This window comes from Bufo gargarizans, chromosome 3, assembly GCF_014858855.1.
Source record: "Bufo gargarizans isolate SCDJY-AF-19 chromosome 3, ASM1485885v1, whole genome shotgun sequence".
In the NCBI taxonomy this organism is placed as follows: Eukaryota; Metazoa; Chordata; class Amphibia; order Anura; family Bufonidae; genus Bufo; species Bufo gargarizans.
In genome coordinates this window covers 120,824,236-120,841,599 of record NC_058082.1, presented here as the reverse complement: position 1 = coordinate 120,841,599, position 17,364 = coordinate 120,824,236, and the positions used below count along the sequence as shown (strand labels likewise).

Genomic DNA, 17,364 nt, shown 5'->3' with positions numbered 1-17,364 from the left:
CATTAATGTCCCATATGGGAATATCCCTTTAACAGAAGGTTTTGTAGATAAATATTAGAAATTGTCTAAGGATAGCTTGAGTGTGAATTCACATGCAGCAGATTTGCTGAAGGAATTTCTGCGACTGAAAAACGACTATTCATCTACATGGGATTTTTACATAGGGGCAGATTTATCAAAGGATTGACACCACTTTTATGGCATAAAAAGGTTGCAAATTATTGCAGATTTACTCTGCGACAGAAAATGGAAACCTATAGCAGACCTAAATATGACTTTTTAGCTCATGGACTGTCAGAAGATGTGTTTATTATTTAGATACTTAATAAATTTGGTGCATTTTACTCCAACGAACTTTGAACGAAGCCTGACATAGCAAACGCCAATCTTCGCAAATCTGTCCCATTGTCTGTTTCAAGCCCCAGTTGGATGAATGGGATAAATGGGTCAGTCACAGAAATTTCTGAAACAGATGTTTGGATGTGAACTTCCTTTCTTCTTGTAATATACAGTAGCGATAAACATATCTTGCTGAGCCGATAAAGGCCCTGCCAGCAAACTGCTCTCTTCTTTTTGGATTGCTCGTATTGCCATTTCCGTGGACTCCTTCCCAGTTTTTCTGTTGACTTGTGGACAGTAACAATCAGGCTTGGCCCAGCCCATTGCCATGCACCGATGAGAACAAAAATATCAAAACAAGCTGTGTGTCTCGTCATGTGCCCATGCTGTGTGGATCATTGATGCCAGTCCTGTGCCTCGGGCTGTGTGTTGGATTCTAGTTTTTTTCAGCTGTTGCTTTCGGGACTACGAGTGAGAAGAGGGTTGTGGTATGCCTGCTCTTAAAGGAAATATGTCACCAAAATGTTTATCTACTAGATAGTAATACATATCCTTTTTTCTAATCTGTTTTTTTAATTTTCTGATTACAGATTTTTTTATTCTATTTCCTGAACATGATTATGGGGGTGGACAGTGGTCAGAAGGGGAACTCATTGACTTCTACGGGAGAGTTTTCTAGGCATGCTCTGTGACCTTTGCAGAGTTCATTGTACAAGGAAAGGATAGATAAGCTCTGACAATCACCTATTGTGAATGATGGGTCCTGTCTTATCTATACACAGAGGTGATATCATTATAGGCAGGATTAAAAAGACAGATAAGCAGGTAACTGCATTAAAGTGATCTGTACAGACCAAGCAATAGCACCTATCATTAGGCCTAATGGGCAGTGCTAAAACTGCAGGGTTTTATGGTTTTTTATTTAAATATAGATATTGATATAAAAAAATCCTTAAAAATATCTTAAACATAACAGGTCATTCTCTTTATTTAAAGGAGCTGTAAACATAAAGAAAAGGCCTTAAGACTTTAAGCACATCTTATTGCTGATAAGACGATGGTGAAGGCAGAGAGGGAGCTTTGGAGCACAGCCGGCTCTCAGCAGCAGTATTTTAGCAGAAAGAATATGAAAAATGCAGACATTTCATGTACTCACATTTTTAGGGCTACTCCTTGTATGTTTTCAGCCGCTTTAAGGACTAACTGATTGTGAACCACTAGAAATGTGTCTGGTGCCTGGTGTGGTCCTTCAGATGAGCTGGGGCTGTATGTAAGGAACCCATAGTCTGTCAGGTTGGCTGCTTTAGATTGTGTTCTTGAACGTGACTGATCTTACAAAGTATCTGAAATCCTAGGCTGCATTCACACTACCATCGGGGGCTCCATCTGGAGCGTCTGTTGATACTCTTGATAGATTTGATGGACAGAATGTCACAGCTTGTAGTATGTAGACAGTGTGTAGACAGTATATACTCCCATTTTTTTCCATCGAAATTATGGAAACGACAGTGGAACCCATCATAAGTCAATAATGCCAATCAGGCACTGGTTGTATACGTTGTGCGAGTGATCAGGCAGGACATATTGTCAGACCAACCAACCCTTCTTATATCCCCCTAAGAAACATATTGTAAATGCGAGTTGGTGAAAATCATCAATATATTAGTAGGAATATGTCACACCCTGCTCTCCAGAATTCTGGCTTCAAAAATCCACAAAATAGGGCTTTGTAACTTTCTGGTGTTGTGTATTTTTTCATTCACAACTTACTCCAGCGAGGATGTTTTTTCAATCTGGCACCTCTATCAGAAAATTTATCGGAGATGGTGGAAATGATTTTAATTGTCTTAGTCATAATGTCTGTATATGTAGTGTTGGGCCCTTACGGCCTCCAAGACCAACCAGAAGATTAAAGGGGCTTTCCGAGACTTTACAACTCATGACCTAGGACGACCCTTGGATAGGTCATTAATATCTGATCAGTGGTGGTCACACCTGGGAGTCCCGCCGATCAGCTGTCTGAGAAGGCAGAAATGCTCTCAGCTTGTCCTAGGCCAGTGACGTCACATTCATCAGTCACATGTCGTAGGCGCAGCTCAGCGCCATAGAAGTGAATGGGGCTGAGCTGCGATATCAAGCACAGCCACTATACAACGTACCAATGTACGGCGCTGTGCTTGGTAAACTGCGAGAAGGCCAAGGCGCCAACAGGAGCGCTGGTGCCTTCTCAAACAGCTAATCATCTAGGTCAAAAGTTACAGTACCTAGTAGGACTTAAAAAAGTGTCTACCCCATTCCTCATATATGCAGAATGGCAGGAGACTGTGGACAAATAGATATACAATCTACATATCAAAGGAAATGGGGTGGCGTCACACACAGCTTTTTGTAGCAGTGTTTCATACAGTTTTTGAGCCGAAGCCAGAAATGAATTTCGGAAGAAATATAAAGGAAGGACTTATTCTTCTCCTTTCTGCTGCCTCCACTTTTCACTTCAGTTCAAAAAAGTGCATCAGAAATTGCCACTGAAAAACCATGTGTGTCACCACTCTTAGGACGTTTTTGGAGGCGTGATCCCTTCCATTAAATCTTAAAAGTGAGCAAAAGTAACTAAAATAAGGAAAAACCTAGTAACAGACATGGAATAGTGGAAAAGTCAGTGACATGCATGTTTTTTTCCTGCATTCAGAGTCTTTCTCGGGCTTCACAAAGCTTTTGGGCTTAGTTTCCAGATGGCTTTCTCCGCATTTGACAATTGTCCCTTTTACACAGTGATGTTGAGCAAAAGTTATATTTAAATAGTAAACCACATGAAGGATCCAGACAGTTTTTGGACAAATGTCCTTTAACCCAAGTAATGAACTTTAATGCACCCATAAAACATTCTCTAGTGTGAGCCTTTTGGCATCCTTCAGACCGTGGCAGCTAACTATCATTGATGGAGCACAATAGAATAGCTAAAGCTAAAGGAATTTCACAATATGACCTGTTACTGGACAATCTGAAGTTTGGCTTCAGGATCCAAACAAGTTTTTTTTTTTTTTTTTATATTACAACCTGGAAACGATCAGTGTGTTGAAACGGTTTTGTAAAGTGTGCAGCAAAACAACATTGTCCCCATGTGTGACCTTTGTCAGTGTGTAGAAATACATTGAAGTGAGTCTCTATCTATATCAGCTGAGGATCAGAAGGGAGGTTATAACTCACAAATATAGACACTGGTGAGAAGGTTACATTCACTACAGTTTAGAGCATTATACCGCTAGTTTCACACTAGCGGCAAGGAACTCCAGCAGGCTGTGCCGGCGGGTGAGCAGCCTGTCGGATCCGTGCTGCCGCTAGTGCACGCGTGCCTCCGGACTACCGCTCCGGCCCCATTAACAATAATGGGGGCGGGCCGGAGTTCCGGCGGCAGCACGGCAAACATGCCGAGAGGCGGCTGGATTAGAAGTACAGCCTGCCGGAGTTCCTTGCCGCTAGTGTGAAAGTACCCGTCACAGAATATTATTTTTTTGGTGGGAGCGCTCCTTTAAATTAAGTATTATGCCTTGTAGGGCTGACCCTGCTCCTTAAATCCATATCTTTCTGAAGCCAATCCATTGCAACATTTAGGAAAAATATTTCTTTTAAAGGATATACAAATTAGGCCTTAAGTGCACTAAGGGCAGATCGTAGCCACTTGGTCAACATTAGCTTCTCTGCTCTGTAGCGTTGGAGACTCCCTCCACTTTACTGACTGGGCCAGGCATCAGAAGCATCCTCTAGTCTGACCCTGTAAGCCCCCACCTGTGTCATACAGTGCACCCTCGTCTATGCGGCAGGGCCAGGACAATGAGATCTACTGTGCATGTACAGAGACTGCGCTATGTGCTGCTAAGGTGTAACGAGTGGATATGGCCTGACCAATGCATATTCTTTATAAGAAGGATTTCTTCAAAATGCTACAACGGATCGGTTTCAGAAAGGTATCGTTTTATTCAGCAGGGTCAGCCCTCCCACGCATAAAGCCTGGTTGAATAGGGTTGATCCTGCTGTCAGATGCACTATAATTGTGGTGGCAAGAGAGAATGCCATAATGACCTGGTTAACTGCCCAATCCCTTGTTTTGTCCCCTAGACTCTATACACTGCAGTGAGTCTCCTGTCGGGCGTATTTGCTCAGATATCCTATCTACCATGATACCTAATGGTATATATTTTTTGCAGCACAGTTTCCTATAGGCTGGGTTCACACCTGAGCGTTTTACAGCGCGTTCCTACGCGCTGTAAAACGCTCAACAAGGAGAAACCAATGATTCCCTATGGGAATGGTTCACACTTGGGCGTTTTACAGCGCGTACGATCGCGCTGTAAAACGCCCGACGCTCCAAAAAGTACATGAGCGACTTTTGGGGCGTTTGTGGCCATAGGACACTGTAGTGAATCACACAAACGCGCGTCAAACGCGCGTTTACTATTACAAAAACGCGCATAAAAATGCGCGTCAAAAACGCGCGTAAAACGCGCGTTTGCGCAACGCTCAAGTGTGAACCCAGCCATACAGGTGGAAAAATGGTATGCCAATGCATGCTGGCCAGCTGGAGGCCAAAAGGACACTCCTTTAGGCTACATGCACACGATCAGGATTGCGTTCAGATTTTGTGCGGAAAATCCGCACCGTAGGTCATGTACATTGTATTCTATGAGAATTTGAAATTCTCAATGCACATGATGCAGATTTTTTCCGCGCGGATTTTGACCTGCGGTGCAGATTTTAAAATCCGCAGCATGTCAATTTATTTTATTTTTCCTGACCGGATTTTCTTCATTCACTTAGTGAAATCCGCACCGCATCTGCACATGAATTCTGAACGTGTGCATGTACCCTTATGCCGAGAGCTTTTCTCCATGCATCCCGTAGGCTAAGAGCACAGAAGTAGTATTCACTTAGAGTCATAAATAAAGCACAAAGAATTAGCTCACAGAGTATTGGCGAAAGACTAAGGTTTATCTTATTACCTGGATGACCTAATGAGAAAATTGCTAAATGAACAGCCACAATACAATATTGAACTATTCACAACCCGTTGGGCATAACACTGTGCGCTAGTTTTGCCTGGACTATTCCTTTAAGGACGTGCAAAACGATGGATATTAGTAAGTAGTGTTTATTAGGATTCATGGTTACTAAAGTCACGTAGAAATATAAATCTGTGCCAGACCGGACATAAGAGACCACCTGAGGACCGGTCTGGGTGTACTTTTTCTTCTCAATGAATTCTAAATCTGTAAATTCCGATGTGTATAAGTGTGTAGGCGCACACATCCATATAATTATACAGGATCTGACGGAGGAGGAGTGACTGCCTGGTAACCTCATTTCACCCCAGCCAAGGAATGCGGTGTACATCCCCTGAGCCCCAAGGAGATCTGCACATGTCGCCCACAGACTGAGGGAATGTTGTTTGGATGAAGAAAGATGTTTGTAGGGGGAGAACGGGCCAGATGGGAAAGCGTTTGAAGCCAGTGCTCAGCTAGAAGTGTGGAAAGTGCAGCACTCCCTTCATGCGTATTATACATCGTATTCACCCAGCGCGCTCCGCTCCTCAGTCCCCACACCAGAGAAACCATATGAAAATATAATGTGTAATATGTTTATTGTATTATGGATATTTTTGATTATTTTTATGACTTTCAATACTTAAGTATTTAAATCATATTACGGTATTTCTACCAGAGCTCCTTTTGGATATTTCGCTTAGAACAGACAGCCCTTTTTACAGTTTGCAATATTCACTTAATATGGACGGAATAGATAACATTTATAGTGGAGCTAATCCTGAAAATGAAAGCATTGATGGATTTTAAAACGCAATCCATTATACTGCCCCAGTTTCCACCATCTTGACTGTTAGCAGTGATATTTTAGTTCCGTGTACGCTGTGCCTGACACCATGGTTTAGTCAGGGAGTAGCGTTGGCTTATTGTGCTGTACTGTGAGCATTTTACAGCAATTATCTCATTCTATTTCAAGCAAAATAATGCATTCTGCTACATCAAAGTCAAAGAAAATTTGAGGGGAGATTTATCAAACTGGTGTAAAGTAGAGCTGGCTTAGTTGCCCATAGCAACCAATCAGATTCCTCATTTCATTTTCCACAGATTCTTTGGAAATTGAAAAGTGAAATCTGATTGGTTGCTATGGGCCAGTTCTACTTTACACTAGTTTGATAATTCTCCCCCTTAGTGCTCCCTATAAATGGATAGTTTGTGATGGTATAATACCTTTCATTACTTATCTTATACGGCCGGCCATACACACACCTCTCCCAATGCCTACATACACATGTACGCTTGGCTCAGACGAGCCTGCGTGTGTGCTCAGTAGTAAGCGAGGAGGAGGCTGCTGCCAGGTGTTTGGCAGAGCTTATATCTCTGAGAGCACAAGGACCAGGGAGTTGGAATCCACCTGTCTATCCTTCTCTCCTCTGAGGCGCTGTTGGGGATAGGGGAGGCACCCATACGTAGATGTTCGTCCGATCCAGCCCAAATCAGTGGGTTTGGCCGCCATAGATGGAAATCCTAGACTATATTCAATCATTAGTCACCTATCCACTATCTATTCAGTCGTTTCTTTCATTCTTATAGACTGTGAGACTACCTGCACGTCGCGTATTATGCAAGTTTTTTTTTCTGCGCAGGTTTTCATGCAGAAAAACCTCAGCGTAATACAGTACCAGTAAAGTGAATGAGATTTGACAAATGCAGATTTTGAAATCTGTAGTATGTCAATTGTTTCTGCGGATTTTTAGTGCAGGTCTCATCATATGTAAATCAAAGGCCTCGTGCACACGACCGTTGTTTTGGTCCGCATCCGAGCCGCAGTATTTGCGGCTCGGGTGCGGACCCATTTACTTCAATGGGGCCGCAAAAGATGCGGACAGCACTCCGTGTGCTTTCCGCATCCGTTGCTCCGTTCCTTGGTACGCAAAAAAAATATAACCTGTCCTATTCTTTTTGCGGACAAGAATAGGCAGTTATATTAATGGCTGTCTGCGCCGTTCCGCAAATTGCGGAGCACACACGGATGAAATCTGTGTTTTGCGGATCCGCAAAACACACAACGGTCGTGTGCATGAGGCCAAAAGGTGATATCGGGGCAAATCCGCTTGGTAATCTGAGGTAAAACATGCAGATTTGGTGTGGAAATGCAGGGAAAGCTGCACAGAAATTGTGTCTGAAAACCCGCAGCCGTGTGCTGGTAGCCTAAAAGGGGTGGCGGGGCGCATACCCATCCGCTACCCCATTCAGACCCCTTGTAGTACAGTCTTGCTCCGGTTGCAGTGAAGGAACAGGAATTGGGGTCTTGTGTTTAGCAATCAGTGGGATTCACTGGACCCGCAGCGATCTAGTATTTATCACCTTTCCAGTGGAATAGCTCTTTAATGTCTGCACAATTGAGGGAGATTTTTCAAAACTGGTGTAAAGGAAAACTGGCTTAGTTGCCCATAGCAATGAATCAGATTTCACCTTTTATTTCCCAAAGGAGCTCTGAAAAATGAAAGGTGGGATCCGATTGGTTGCTATGGGCAACTAAGCCAGATTTCCTTTACACTAAGGCCTATTGCACATAACCGTAGGTGTCCCATGCCCGTGCTGCGGACCGCATATGCGGATCCACAATACACGGGCGCCGTTCCGTGGGCTTTCCGCATCACTGATGCGGACCCATTCACTTCAAATGTGGAATGGTGCAGAACGGGAGCACGGAACGGAACCCTACGGAAGAACTACGGAGTCGCAATGCGGATCGCGGACCCAGTCACTTTAATGGGTCCACGATCCGCCCATTCTGCAAAAAGATAGGACATGTTCTATTGTAGTCCTTCCGTAGGATTCCGTTCTGTGCTTCCGTTCCGCACCATTCCGCATCTCCGGATTTGCGGACCCATTGAAGTGATGCCTAATGCCCACGATACGGCGCCCATGTATTGCGGATCCGCATATGCGGTCCGCAGCACGGGCACAGGACACCTACGGTCGTGTGCAATAGGCCTAAGGACAGTTTATAAGATGTCAATTAACCAATCAGTGTGTTGTTTTTTGGAGCAAGGACAGAACCGCAATACCCATTGACAGGAGCTGCTGTACACTGTTGGTAGTTAGTGATTAATGTCATAATTGAGGGAATTGCAGGGATGCCCATTAACCCATTAGTGTGTTTTTGTAGTTCACACTCACACGGTAATGAACAGCTATTAGCTTACTTTCCACAGTGCTCACCTCTGGCAAGACAGGGACACCTCCAGCTGAGACACCCATGCCCACCTAGTGTGTGCTATTCTGCGTCTGCTCTCCTCACCACTGTACTTATTACTGTGGTTTGGATGAGGAGTCCCCCTCAGGGTGCTCTTGTGCAGCTGGGTGATATATCTACCCTAGGTATAACACCGTGAAAATTAGTTGCTTCTGATGACAAGCATGTTAACTGCCCCCATTAACAATCAGCAGAACTCTGAATTCAGCTCCGGAATATTTTACGGCAATAGCTCTGAATCTGAGTGTCTGTGATGTGCGGTCCGCAAATTGCGGATCGCACATTGCAGGTGTCCGTGTTTTGCGGATCCGCAAAACACTTACGGACGTGTGAATGGACCCTTATTTTCGCCCGACAGATAGGGCACAAGTACACTGCAACATTGCAACTTTTTGTCGCACCAATGTCGCGCAACAATTTTTATAATGGTAGTCTATGGTGTCGCACTGCAGCATGTGACATGCTGCGACTGCGATGCGACCATCGCAGAAAAAACCATCTCGAATGAATTTTTTGTGACTGTCGCAGTCGCAGCATGTCGCATGTTGCAGTGCGACACCATAGACTATCATTATAAAAATTGTCGCATGACATTGGTGCGACAGATGTCGACGTGTAGACCTAGCCTTATTCCTACTCTGCTGCAGTCTGCTATAAAGGTCCATCTGGGTGTTACCAGTTGGCGGCTTGTCACTGCATAGTCCAAGACTGGCAGCACTGATTGGATCGTTTCAGACTGTGCAGGGATACACTCCCAACTGGTAACATCCATCTGGACCATTATTGCAAACCTTATTATTACATGGGGAATGCAAGTAATTAGTACACCAGACATGTCAGGAGAGGGGACAGGAGATCATTTCCATAAAAACACTGGTAGTTGGATGTGGTTACCATAATCGGATTTTTCCCACAATAGTTGTATTATACTTCACCCAGCAACGCAAGAAAACCAATGAAGTGTTTACCTCTCTTTCAACTACAGGAAATCCACATCTTCTCCGCAAGGGAAAAAATTGAAATATCAAAAAATATTGTACCATTAATCTGACCACTATCTTGAAACTGCAGAACGAGAAAGGTTGTCAGGGTGCCTTACATAATGGCAGCGCAGGAGCACTGCTCTGCAGAAGAGCTTACAATCTACAGCTAGATGTCCAATTACAGTATAGCATGCACGGGCTCATCATCCTGGAGCTCCACTTGTAACAGAATCTGCCCAGCTTAGTTATTTCCTGTCTGGTGTCAGTAAATGGTTGGGAGGAGGTGGGGGATGGGAGCTGGAGGAAGGGGAAGACGAAAGTTAATCCTTTCTTTGCTGGGTAGTAGAAAAAAAAATTGCCGCCAGTTTACCGGATGTGTGGCGCTCATGCACTGGAAAGGGTTAAACAACTTGGGGTAGAGGAATAACTGTTATCTGTCATAGCAGGGAGTGGAGTGAATGAGGCAGGAATAGGAAGAGGGAGATGGCTGGGAAGCAGTGCTGTCAACTGAGGCTATTCTGAGCTGTGAGGGTAACTGTCCGGCCAGAGGAAGGAAAAGACGAATACAAGGCAATGCTTCCTGACTGTACATTCAGCACATCATAGGGTCAGAAATCTACACATATAATACACTTTATACGTTCACATTTCCAGAATTGTCAACGCCTTCGTCTAGTGCACGTGGGCCTCCTGACCTTCACATGTCTTCAGTTGAGGTCCTTCTTAAGCCTTTCATTTTAGACACAGTTTAAATGAATATTAGTATGACCGTGGAAAAATATTAGATAAAGTGAACAATTTCTCCACTTGCGTTCACAGTTAGTATCAGCAAGTATCAGTCTTCCTAGAACTAACCCAGAAGTAATCCGTGAAATATCTCTGGTCCTGTGGTATGGTGTCTTCTGCTCCTCATAATGGGCTGACACAAAAGGGTTATCCAATATCATAAACAGCCCCCCCATGTGCCGGGCCCCTCAGAGGAAATATACTTACCCCACTCCCCGCACCGCCGCTGCTGCTTTTCCCTGTACATGGAAGAAAACATCCGGTGTCGGAGGGGGAGCAGCCAATGGCAGACGGGGACGAGCCTCTCTAGCGTCACCCGCGATGCTAGGGAAGCTCATTCCCACCTGCTATTGGGTTCTTCCCCCCCGACATCGGATGTTTTAATCCGTGTACAGGGAAAAGCAGCAGCGGCAGTGCGGGCACCAGGAGGGGAGCGGGATAAGTATACTCCCTCTGAGGGGCACATGGGGGGGGGCTGTTTATTATGTTGGATAACCGTTTTAAGGAGCATTAACACTCATTGACTGAGCAGGCAATTATTGGGAAGGAACCGTTCCTTCCTGATAACTTCCTGCTCGTCAGTGGAGGTAAGAGCTGGATTTACATGACTACTGCTATCTCTCGTCCTCATACAGATTTCTTGTTTCTGGGCAGCAGATCCCAGTTTACACAGCACGATTTAATGGACAGAAATGATAATTTAGGTGTCCACATAGACTATGAATTCACCCGATGAATTAGCATATTGCACACTGATTATTGGGTGATCTGCAGAACCTTTACACGGTCTGATTAACAGGAATGGGTGTTCATACTAATGTACGCTTCCGATAATTGGCCCGACAATTGCCTAGTGTAAATCCAGCTTTACTGTTCTGTCAATCATTTTTCAGTAGTCTATATATAAATATATCACCAACAGTATATGTAGAGAAGACAGGATCCACCATTTACAGCAGGTGATGGTCACAGTTCCCCTATTTTCCCTCCCTGCACAATGACCTCTGCACAGGTCACACAGGATGCCCACAACAGTCTCCTATAGAAGTCATCTATAGTCCACAAGTACCTATAGTCCCTGTGGCTACAGTAAAGCATATCTCTGAATTCTGTTTACCGGTTCTGTTCTAGCCCTGAGGGTCCCATCCCCACTGCTTCTGATCCTGTAATTGCTTGCACCCATTCACTCATGCGCAGTCGAAATTTACAAAAATTTCCCACTTCTATGGGGAGAGCACTTGGTGGTGGCCAGACTCGGGGAAACCCAGGGTCCTCCAGCCACCAACTTCCCCACTCCGTCCTTGATACCTATCAGACAATGGGGACATATCCTAGCAATATTCCCCCATTGTCTGAGATGGGAATACCTCTTTAAGCAGTGTCTTCTCCTTGACCTGTCAATAATAGACTGGTCTTCTTGCTTTCCAAATGGCTAAACCACAGATCTGCTTATATCAGATGGGTGTTAGAACTGTATCTTTTTCTTGCTAGCTTCCTAAAATTCTATAATAACAATATAGCTATTTATCCATTGTGGTAGCGTTTTTTTGCAGAAATACCGTGGCTTGGTTTTTTAATGGAGATTGGCATTCAGTTATGATAGCAAATATTTGTGTTGGCTGAACTTTTTATTGTGTATAAATCATTCAAACTTTGCTTCACAGTTTTAAGATATTTTTATCCTCTTTCTTAATCAGTCACCAAAATGTATCCCGTTCTGTTTATAAGGGGCAGAGGTCTCGTAGCAGTAATCTTGGGGCAAGAGTTAAAAAATTAATATGAATTTTTTGTCTGTAAGGATTCATAATTTCAGCTTAGTATATGTCTGCTTTGTGAGTTCTAAAAGATGTCTGTATTTCACAATATTTTATCTGTCCAAAGGGGAATAGTTGATGTTTAAAGTGCAAGACCTCTGCGGCCGTTCAGTCAATGACCACTACAAAATGGCCAGATATGTAGAATTGTATAAAATAATAGATGGGATGCTAAACACTTGAGGGATCTAATGTGCATATTTGGGTGCAATTTAGAGTTATTAAATACAGATCTATTTAGACCAGGCATGCTTAAACTGCGGCCCCTCCAGCTGTTGCAAAACGACAACTCCCAGCATGCCTGAACAGCCTACAGCTATCAGCCTACAGCAGGGCATTGTGGGAGTTGTAGTTTTACAACAGCTGGAGGGCCGCAGGTTGAGCATGCCTGATTTAGACCAAGTTGTTGGAACCCAAGAAAAACTGAATCCGAAAATTCAGGTTTGACTGCAGTTAGGGCTCATGCACACACATGTAGTTTTGGTCCGCATGTCGGATGTGGACCCATTCACTTCAGTGGGGCACACAGTATGTACGTTCCACGGCCCCCCCAAAAAATAGAACATGTCCAATTCTTGTCTGCAAGGATAAGACTGTTCTATTAGGGGCCGGCTGTTCCGTTACGCACAATGCGGAATGCATGCGGCCAGTATCTATGTTTTGCAGACCCTAATGACGGCAGCGGTCGTGTGGGTGAGCCCTTAACCCTAATATCCCACTCCACCATATCCTAGTCAAGAATCTGAGATATACGATAGTTGTCTTAACTGTCCTTATGCTTGTAAAACGTACTGGCTCCCTGCCGCCCTGGTCCTGCGCGTTGGCTCCTGCCTGGGCATGATCACCTGCTCGACTGCCGCCAATAACTGACTTTAGTGGAGCAGGTGACCATGTCCACGCTAAGGAGATGTGGACCGAAAGATAGTCACGCAGAAGCCAGCGTGCAGGGCTGAGGGGAGCAGGTAAGTAGGGTTCTTTCCATAGCAAAGGCAGGCTTCATGCATCCACGAAAAGTTATTTATTCCTGGACAACCCCTTTAAGCCTGCCTTGAAAATGAATTCACTTAACCAGGGTCCATACCTAGTACACAACCTGCCCTAAATATAGATATATCTCCACTCCATTGTGTCTCCACTAGCTACGTTTATCACATCACTCTGCACCATATTTCCCTGTTGGCTCAAATACTGGCTGGGTGACGGGTTTATGCAGCTTTATTTATATTCTCCATGCCAACGTTAAGCCCTGGTCCCTGTAACCAGATTAGCACCAGGTATCTGTTGTGTAACTCATCCCATTCTATTTAGATTGCAAGCTCTTATGGGCAAGGACTTTTGTTGTCTTATTTTTCTTCATTTCTTTTGAGTATTTGTTCTTTTACTCGGGTGTTATTTCCATGTTGGCGCTATGTAAATCAAGCTCATCGTTATTACGGTCTCTTTATGACCTCGCCTAATTTGTGGGATGAACTGGAATTCTTCAAGGAAAAGTCTTAAGTTGCTCTTGACATGGTAATGAACTTGGCAAAAGCAGAAGGCCCTGAACAGGTTAATAGCGGGCCACACTGATACAAATCTTTTGTAATTGGCTGGGCACAGATCTGAGTTCACCATTATGTGAACTTGCTGACTTGTGCACATTCCTGTCTTTGCTCCACACATGCAGGTTAATGGATAGTTCAATGTAAAGAAGTTCATCTAAAGTCTGGGATGATGATGGGTGGATGGGTGGAGTGGTAGTTATGGTTGAGTGGTGTTCCACATCATTTATTTGACCTGTATATGATATTATTCTGAAGGTAATATACTCTTTGTATTAGGGAAGAAACTCGCGTTGCGGCGTTCGCATATGACTGAAAGCCCGCATACAGTGGCTGCATAATTTAGAGGATAATACCGAAGTTGTACCTCCAAAATTGTGCACTGAATGTCCTCAGGATGTTGGCTACACATGAAAGCGCAACGTGTGTCCCTCTGCCCGAGCGCATTTTTATCATTTACAACTTTAGCAGAATTCACTTATTAGCCGCTAAACATATCTACATTTATTTCTTCTAGATATGGAAAAATTGTCTCCACCAAAGCTATTTTGGATAAAACAACCAACAAGTGTAAAGGTGAGAACTTTGTTCTTTGTCGTCTCTTTCCTTCTACAGTACTACCTTTTGTGTCCCCCCATTTCCTCATAGATTGTCAGCTCTTGCAAGCAGGGCACTGACTCCTAGTGTTTCAGTTGTATATTACAGTTACGCTGTGATGTCTTTTGTTTTGTACATGAACTCTATGAATTTGTAAAGGGCTGCCGAATATGGTGGCGCTATAGAAATAAATATTATTATTACTGTATTTGCAAAAAAGGCAAATGTGGCACATGCCTAGGGCAGCGGAGGTTGTCGTTACTCACTTCAGTCCCTGTCCACAGTAGGGCTCACACCCCTAATCCCTATGCTGTCATACTGCTGCTCAGTGATCTGCCAGTGATACACGGCGATTGTAAAGAAAAGCCGACATATGAAATCGGAGACATACATGACATCCCTCTGATGCAATCCGAACCCATGCTTAGTATGGGCAGACTGCCCAGGGTCCCTATTGTTAGACTATACTTAGGTATTCCAACAACTGCCTATAAACTATTAGTACAGCTAAAGTACTACAGTTAAAGGGATTCTGTCACCTCTTTTTACCCTATAGAGTTGCGGACATGCACGGCTAGATCGCCGCTAGCATGTCCGCAATATACCTGTCCCATAGCTCTGTGTAGTCTTATTGAGTGTAAAAAATGATTTTATATATATGTAAATCAGCCTGGTAAGGAGCCCAAGAGGCTGTACTAACCGTTCTGGAGCCCAGCTACACCCCCCTGTGAAGGAGCCCAGCACCGCCTGTATCCAGGAATCTCCTCCTTGCTCAGAAAGTCAGATCTCCGTAATCTCGCGCATGCACAATGCCGGCATAGTGTCCCTTCCCTGTGCTGGCATCAGCCTCAGCGAAGGAACTGCGCATGCCCGAGCTCGCCCACCGTGAGATGGGCGAGCTCGAGCATGCGCAGTTCCTTCCCCGAGGCTGATGCCAGCACAGTGTGTAAGTGCCCAGGCTGCTCTGCCTTCTTAACCGTTACTCCTACCCCAGCCTCTTCCTTTGCCCGCTCTCCTATTCCCTTGTATCATCCCTAGGTCCGGCCGAGATCCTGCGCCTGCGCACTGCTTCGCCGGCTGGCGCATGCGCACTAGTTGAATTGATGCCGTACCCAAAATGGGCATTGCAGTGTGCATGCCCCGGCCCGGCGAAGCAGTGCGCAGGCGCGGGATCTCGGCCGGACCTAGCGATGATACAAGGGAATAGGAGGGCGGGCAAAGGAAGAGGCTGGGGGAGGAGTAACGGTTAAGAAGGCAGAGCAGCCTGGGCACCTACACACGGAACACTGCCCCTGGGCACCTACACACGGAACACTGCCCCTGGGCACCTACGCACTTGCGAGTGCTCATTTGCATATGAAATAAACGTCGTTTTTCCTGCTTCTGGACGTCTAAAGAAAATAACAAAGGTACCATTACAATCCTGTATAGGTGTGCTACTGCGCCATGTAAGTGCTGCATATGGTCATATAGTGGTGACAGACTCCCTTTAAGAAAGAGAGCTAATTTGCATGCTGAAAGGCAAAGAAGCAACATTAAAAAAAAGTATATATCCTCAAGGCCAGAATTGGCCCGGGTTATGGGGTCAGACATGGATTTACATGGTAGCCACCTTTAGGTGGTATTAGGGAGATATCTCTCTACCTTGTGGGAAGACCAGCCTGGCGTAATGTACGTACTCTACAAATGGTGTTACAAATCTCCAAAAGAACACAGCACTTTACTGGAAGATATACAGGTCCTTCTAAAAAAATTTGCATATTGTGATAAAGTTCATTATTTTCTGTAATGTACTGATAAACATTAGACTTTCATATATTTTAGATTCATTATACACCAACTGAAGTAGTTCAAGCCTTTTATTGTTTTAATATTGATGATTTTGGCATACAGCTCATGAAAACCCAAAATTCCTATCTCAAAAAATTAGCATATCATGAAAAGGTTCTCTAAACGAGCTATTAACCTAATCATCTGAATCAACTAATTAACTCTAAACACCTGCAAAAGATTCCTGAGGCTTTTAAAAACTCCCAGCCTGGTTCATTACTCAAAACCGCAATCATGGGTAAGACTGCCGACCTGACTGCTGTCCAGAAGGCCATCATTGACACCCTCAAGCAGGAGGGTAAGACACAGAAAGAAATTTCTGAACGAATAGGCTGTTCCCAGAGTGCTGTATCAAGGCACCTCAGTGGGAAGTCTGTGGGAAGGAAAACGTGTGGCAGAAAACGCTGCACAACGAGAAGAGGTGACCAGACCCTGAGGAAGATTGTGGAGAAGGACCGATTCAAGACCTTGGGGGACCTGCGGAAGCAGTGGACTGAGTCTGGAGTAGAAACATCCAGAGCCACCGTGTACAGGCGTGTGCAGGAAATGGGCTACAGGTGCCGCATTCCCCAGGTCAAGCCACTTTTGAACCAGAAACAGCGGCAGAAGCGCCTGACCTTGGCTACAGAGAAGCAGCACTGGACTGTTGCATGTCATTCTGAGATCAAGGTGCCAGAATCTGGAGGAAGACTGGGGAGAGGGAAATGCCAAAATGCCTGAAGTCCAGTGTCAAGTACCCACAGTCAGTGATGGTCTGGGGTGCCATGTCAGCTGCTGGTGTTGGTCCACTGTGTTTTATCAAGGGCAGGGTCAATGCAGCTAGCTATCAGGAGATTTTTGGAGCACTTCATGCTTCCATCTGCTGAAAAGCTTTATGGAGATGAAGATTTCATTTTTCAGCACGACCTGGCACCTGCTCACAGTGCCAAAACCACTGGTAAATGGTGTACTGACCATGGTATTACTGTGCTCAATTGGCCTGCCAACTCTCCTGACCTGAACCCCATAGAGAATCTGTGGGATATTGGGAAGAGAAAGTTGAGAGACGCAAGACCCAACACTCTGGATGAGCTTAAGGCCGCTATCGAAGCATCCTGGGCCTCCATAACACCTCAGCAGTGCCACAGGCTGATTGCCTCCATGCCACGCCGCATTGAAGCAGTCATTTCTGCAAAAGGA

General features: G+C 44.7%; 1 protein-coding gene across 4 annotated transcripts in view; it reads left to right on the top strand.

Annotated features, from left to right (window-relative positions):
* The window catches only part of RBMS2 (RNA binding motif single stranded interacting protein 2), a 90,761-nt gene that overhangs the window by 59,710 nt on the left and 13,687 nt on the right, over window positions 1-17,364 (top strand). For all 4 annotated transcript variants that reach the window (XM_044285992.1, XM_044285995.1, XM_044285994.1 and 1 more), the window contains exon 3: window positions 14,276-14,334. In XM_044285992.1, the coding sequence (XP_044141927.1) occupies window positions 14,276-14,334 (59 nt within the window). The remainder of the gene's footprint in view (window positions 1-14,275; window positions 14,335-17,364) is intronic.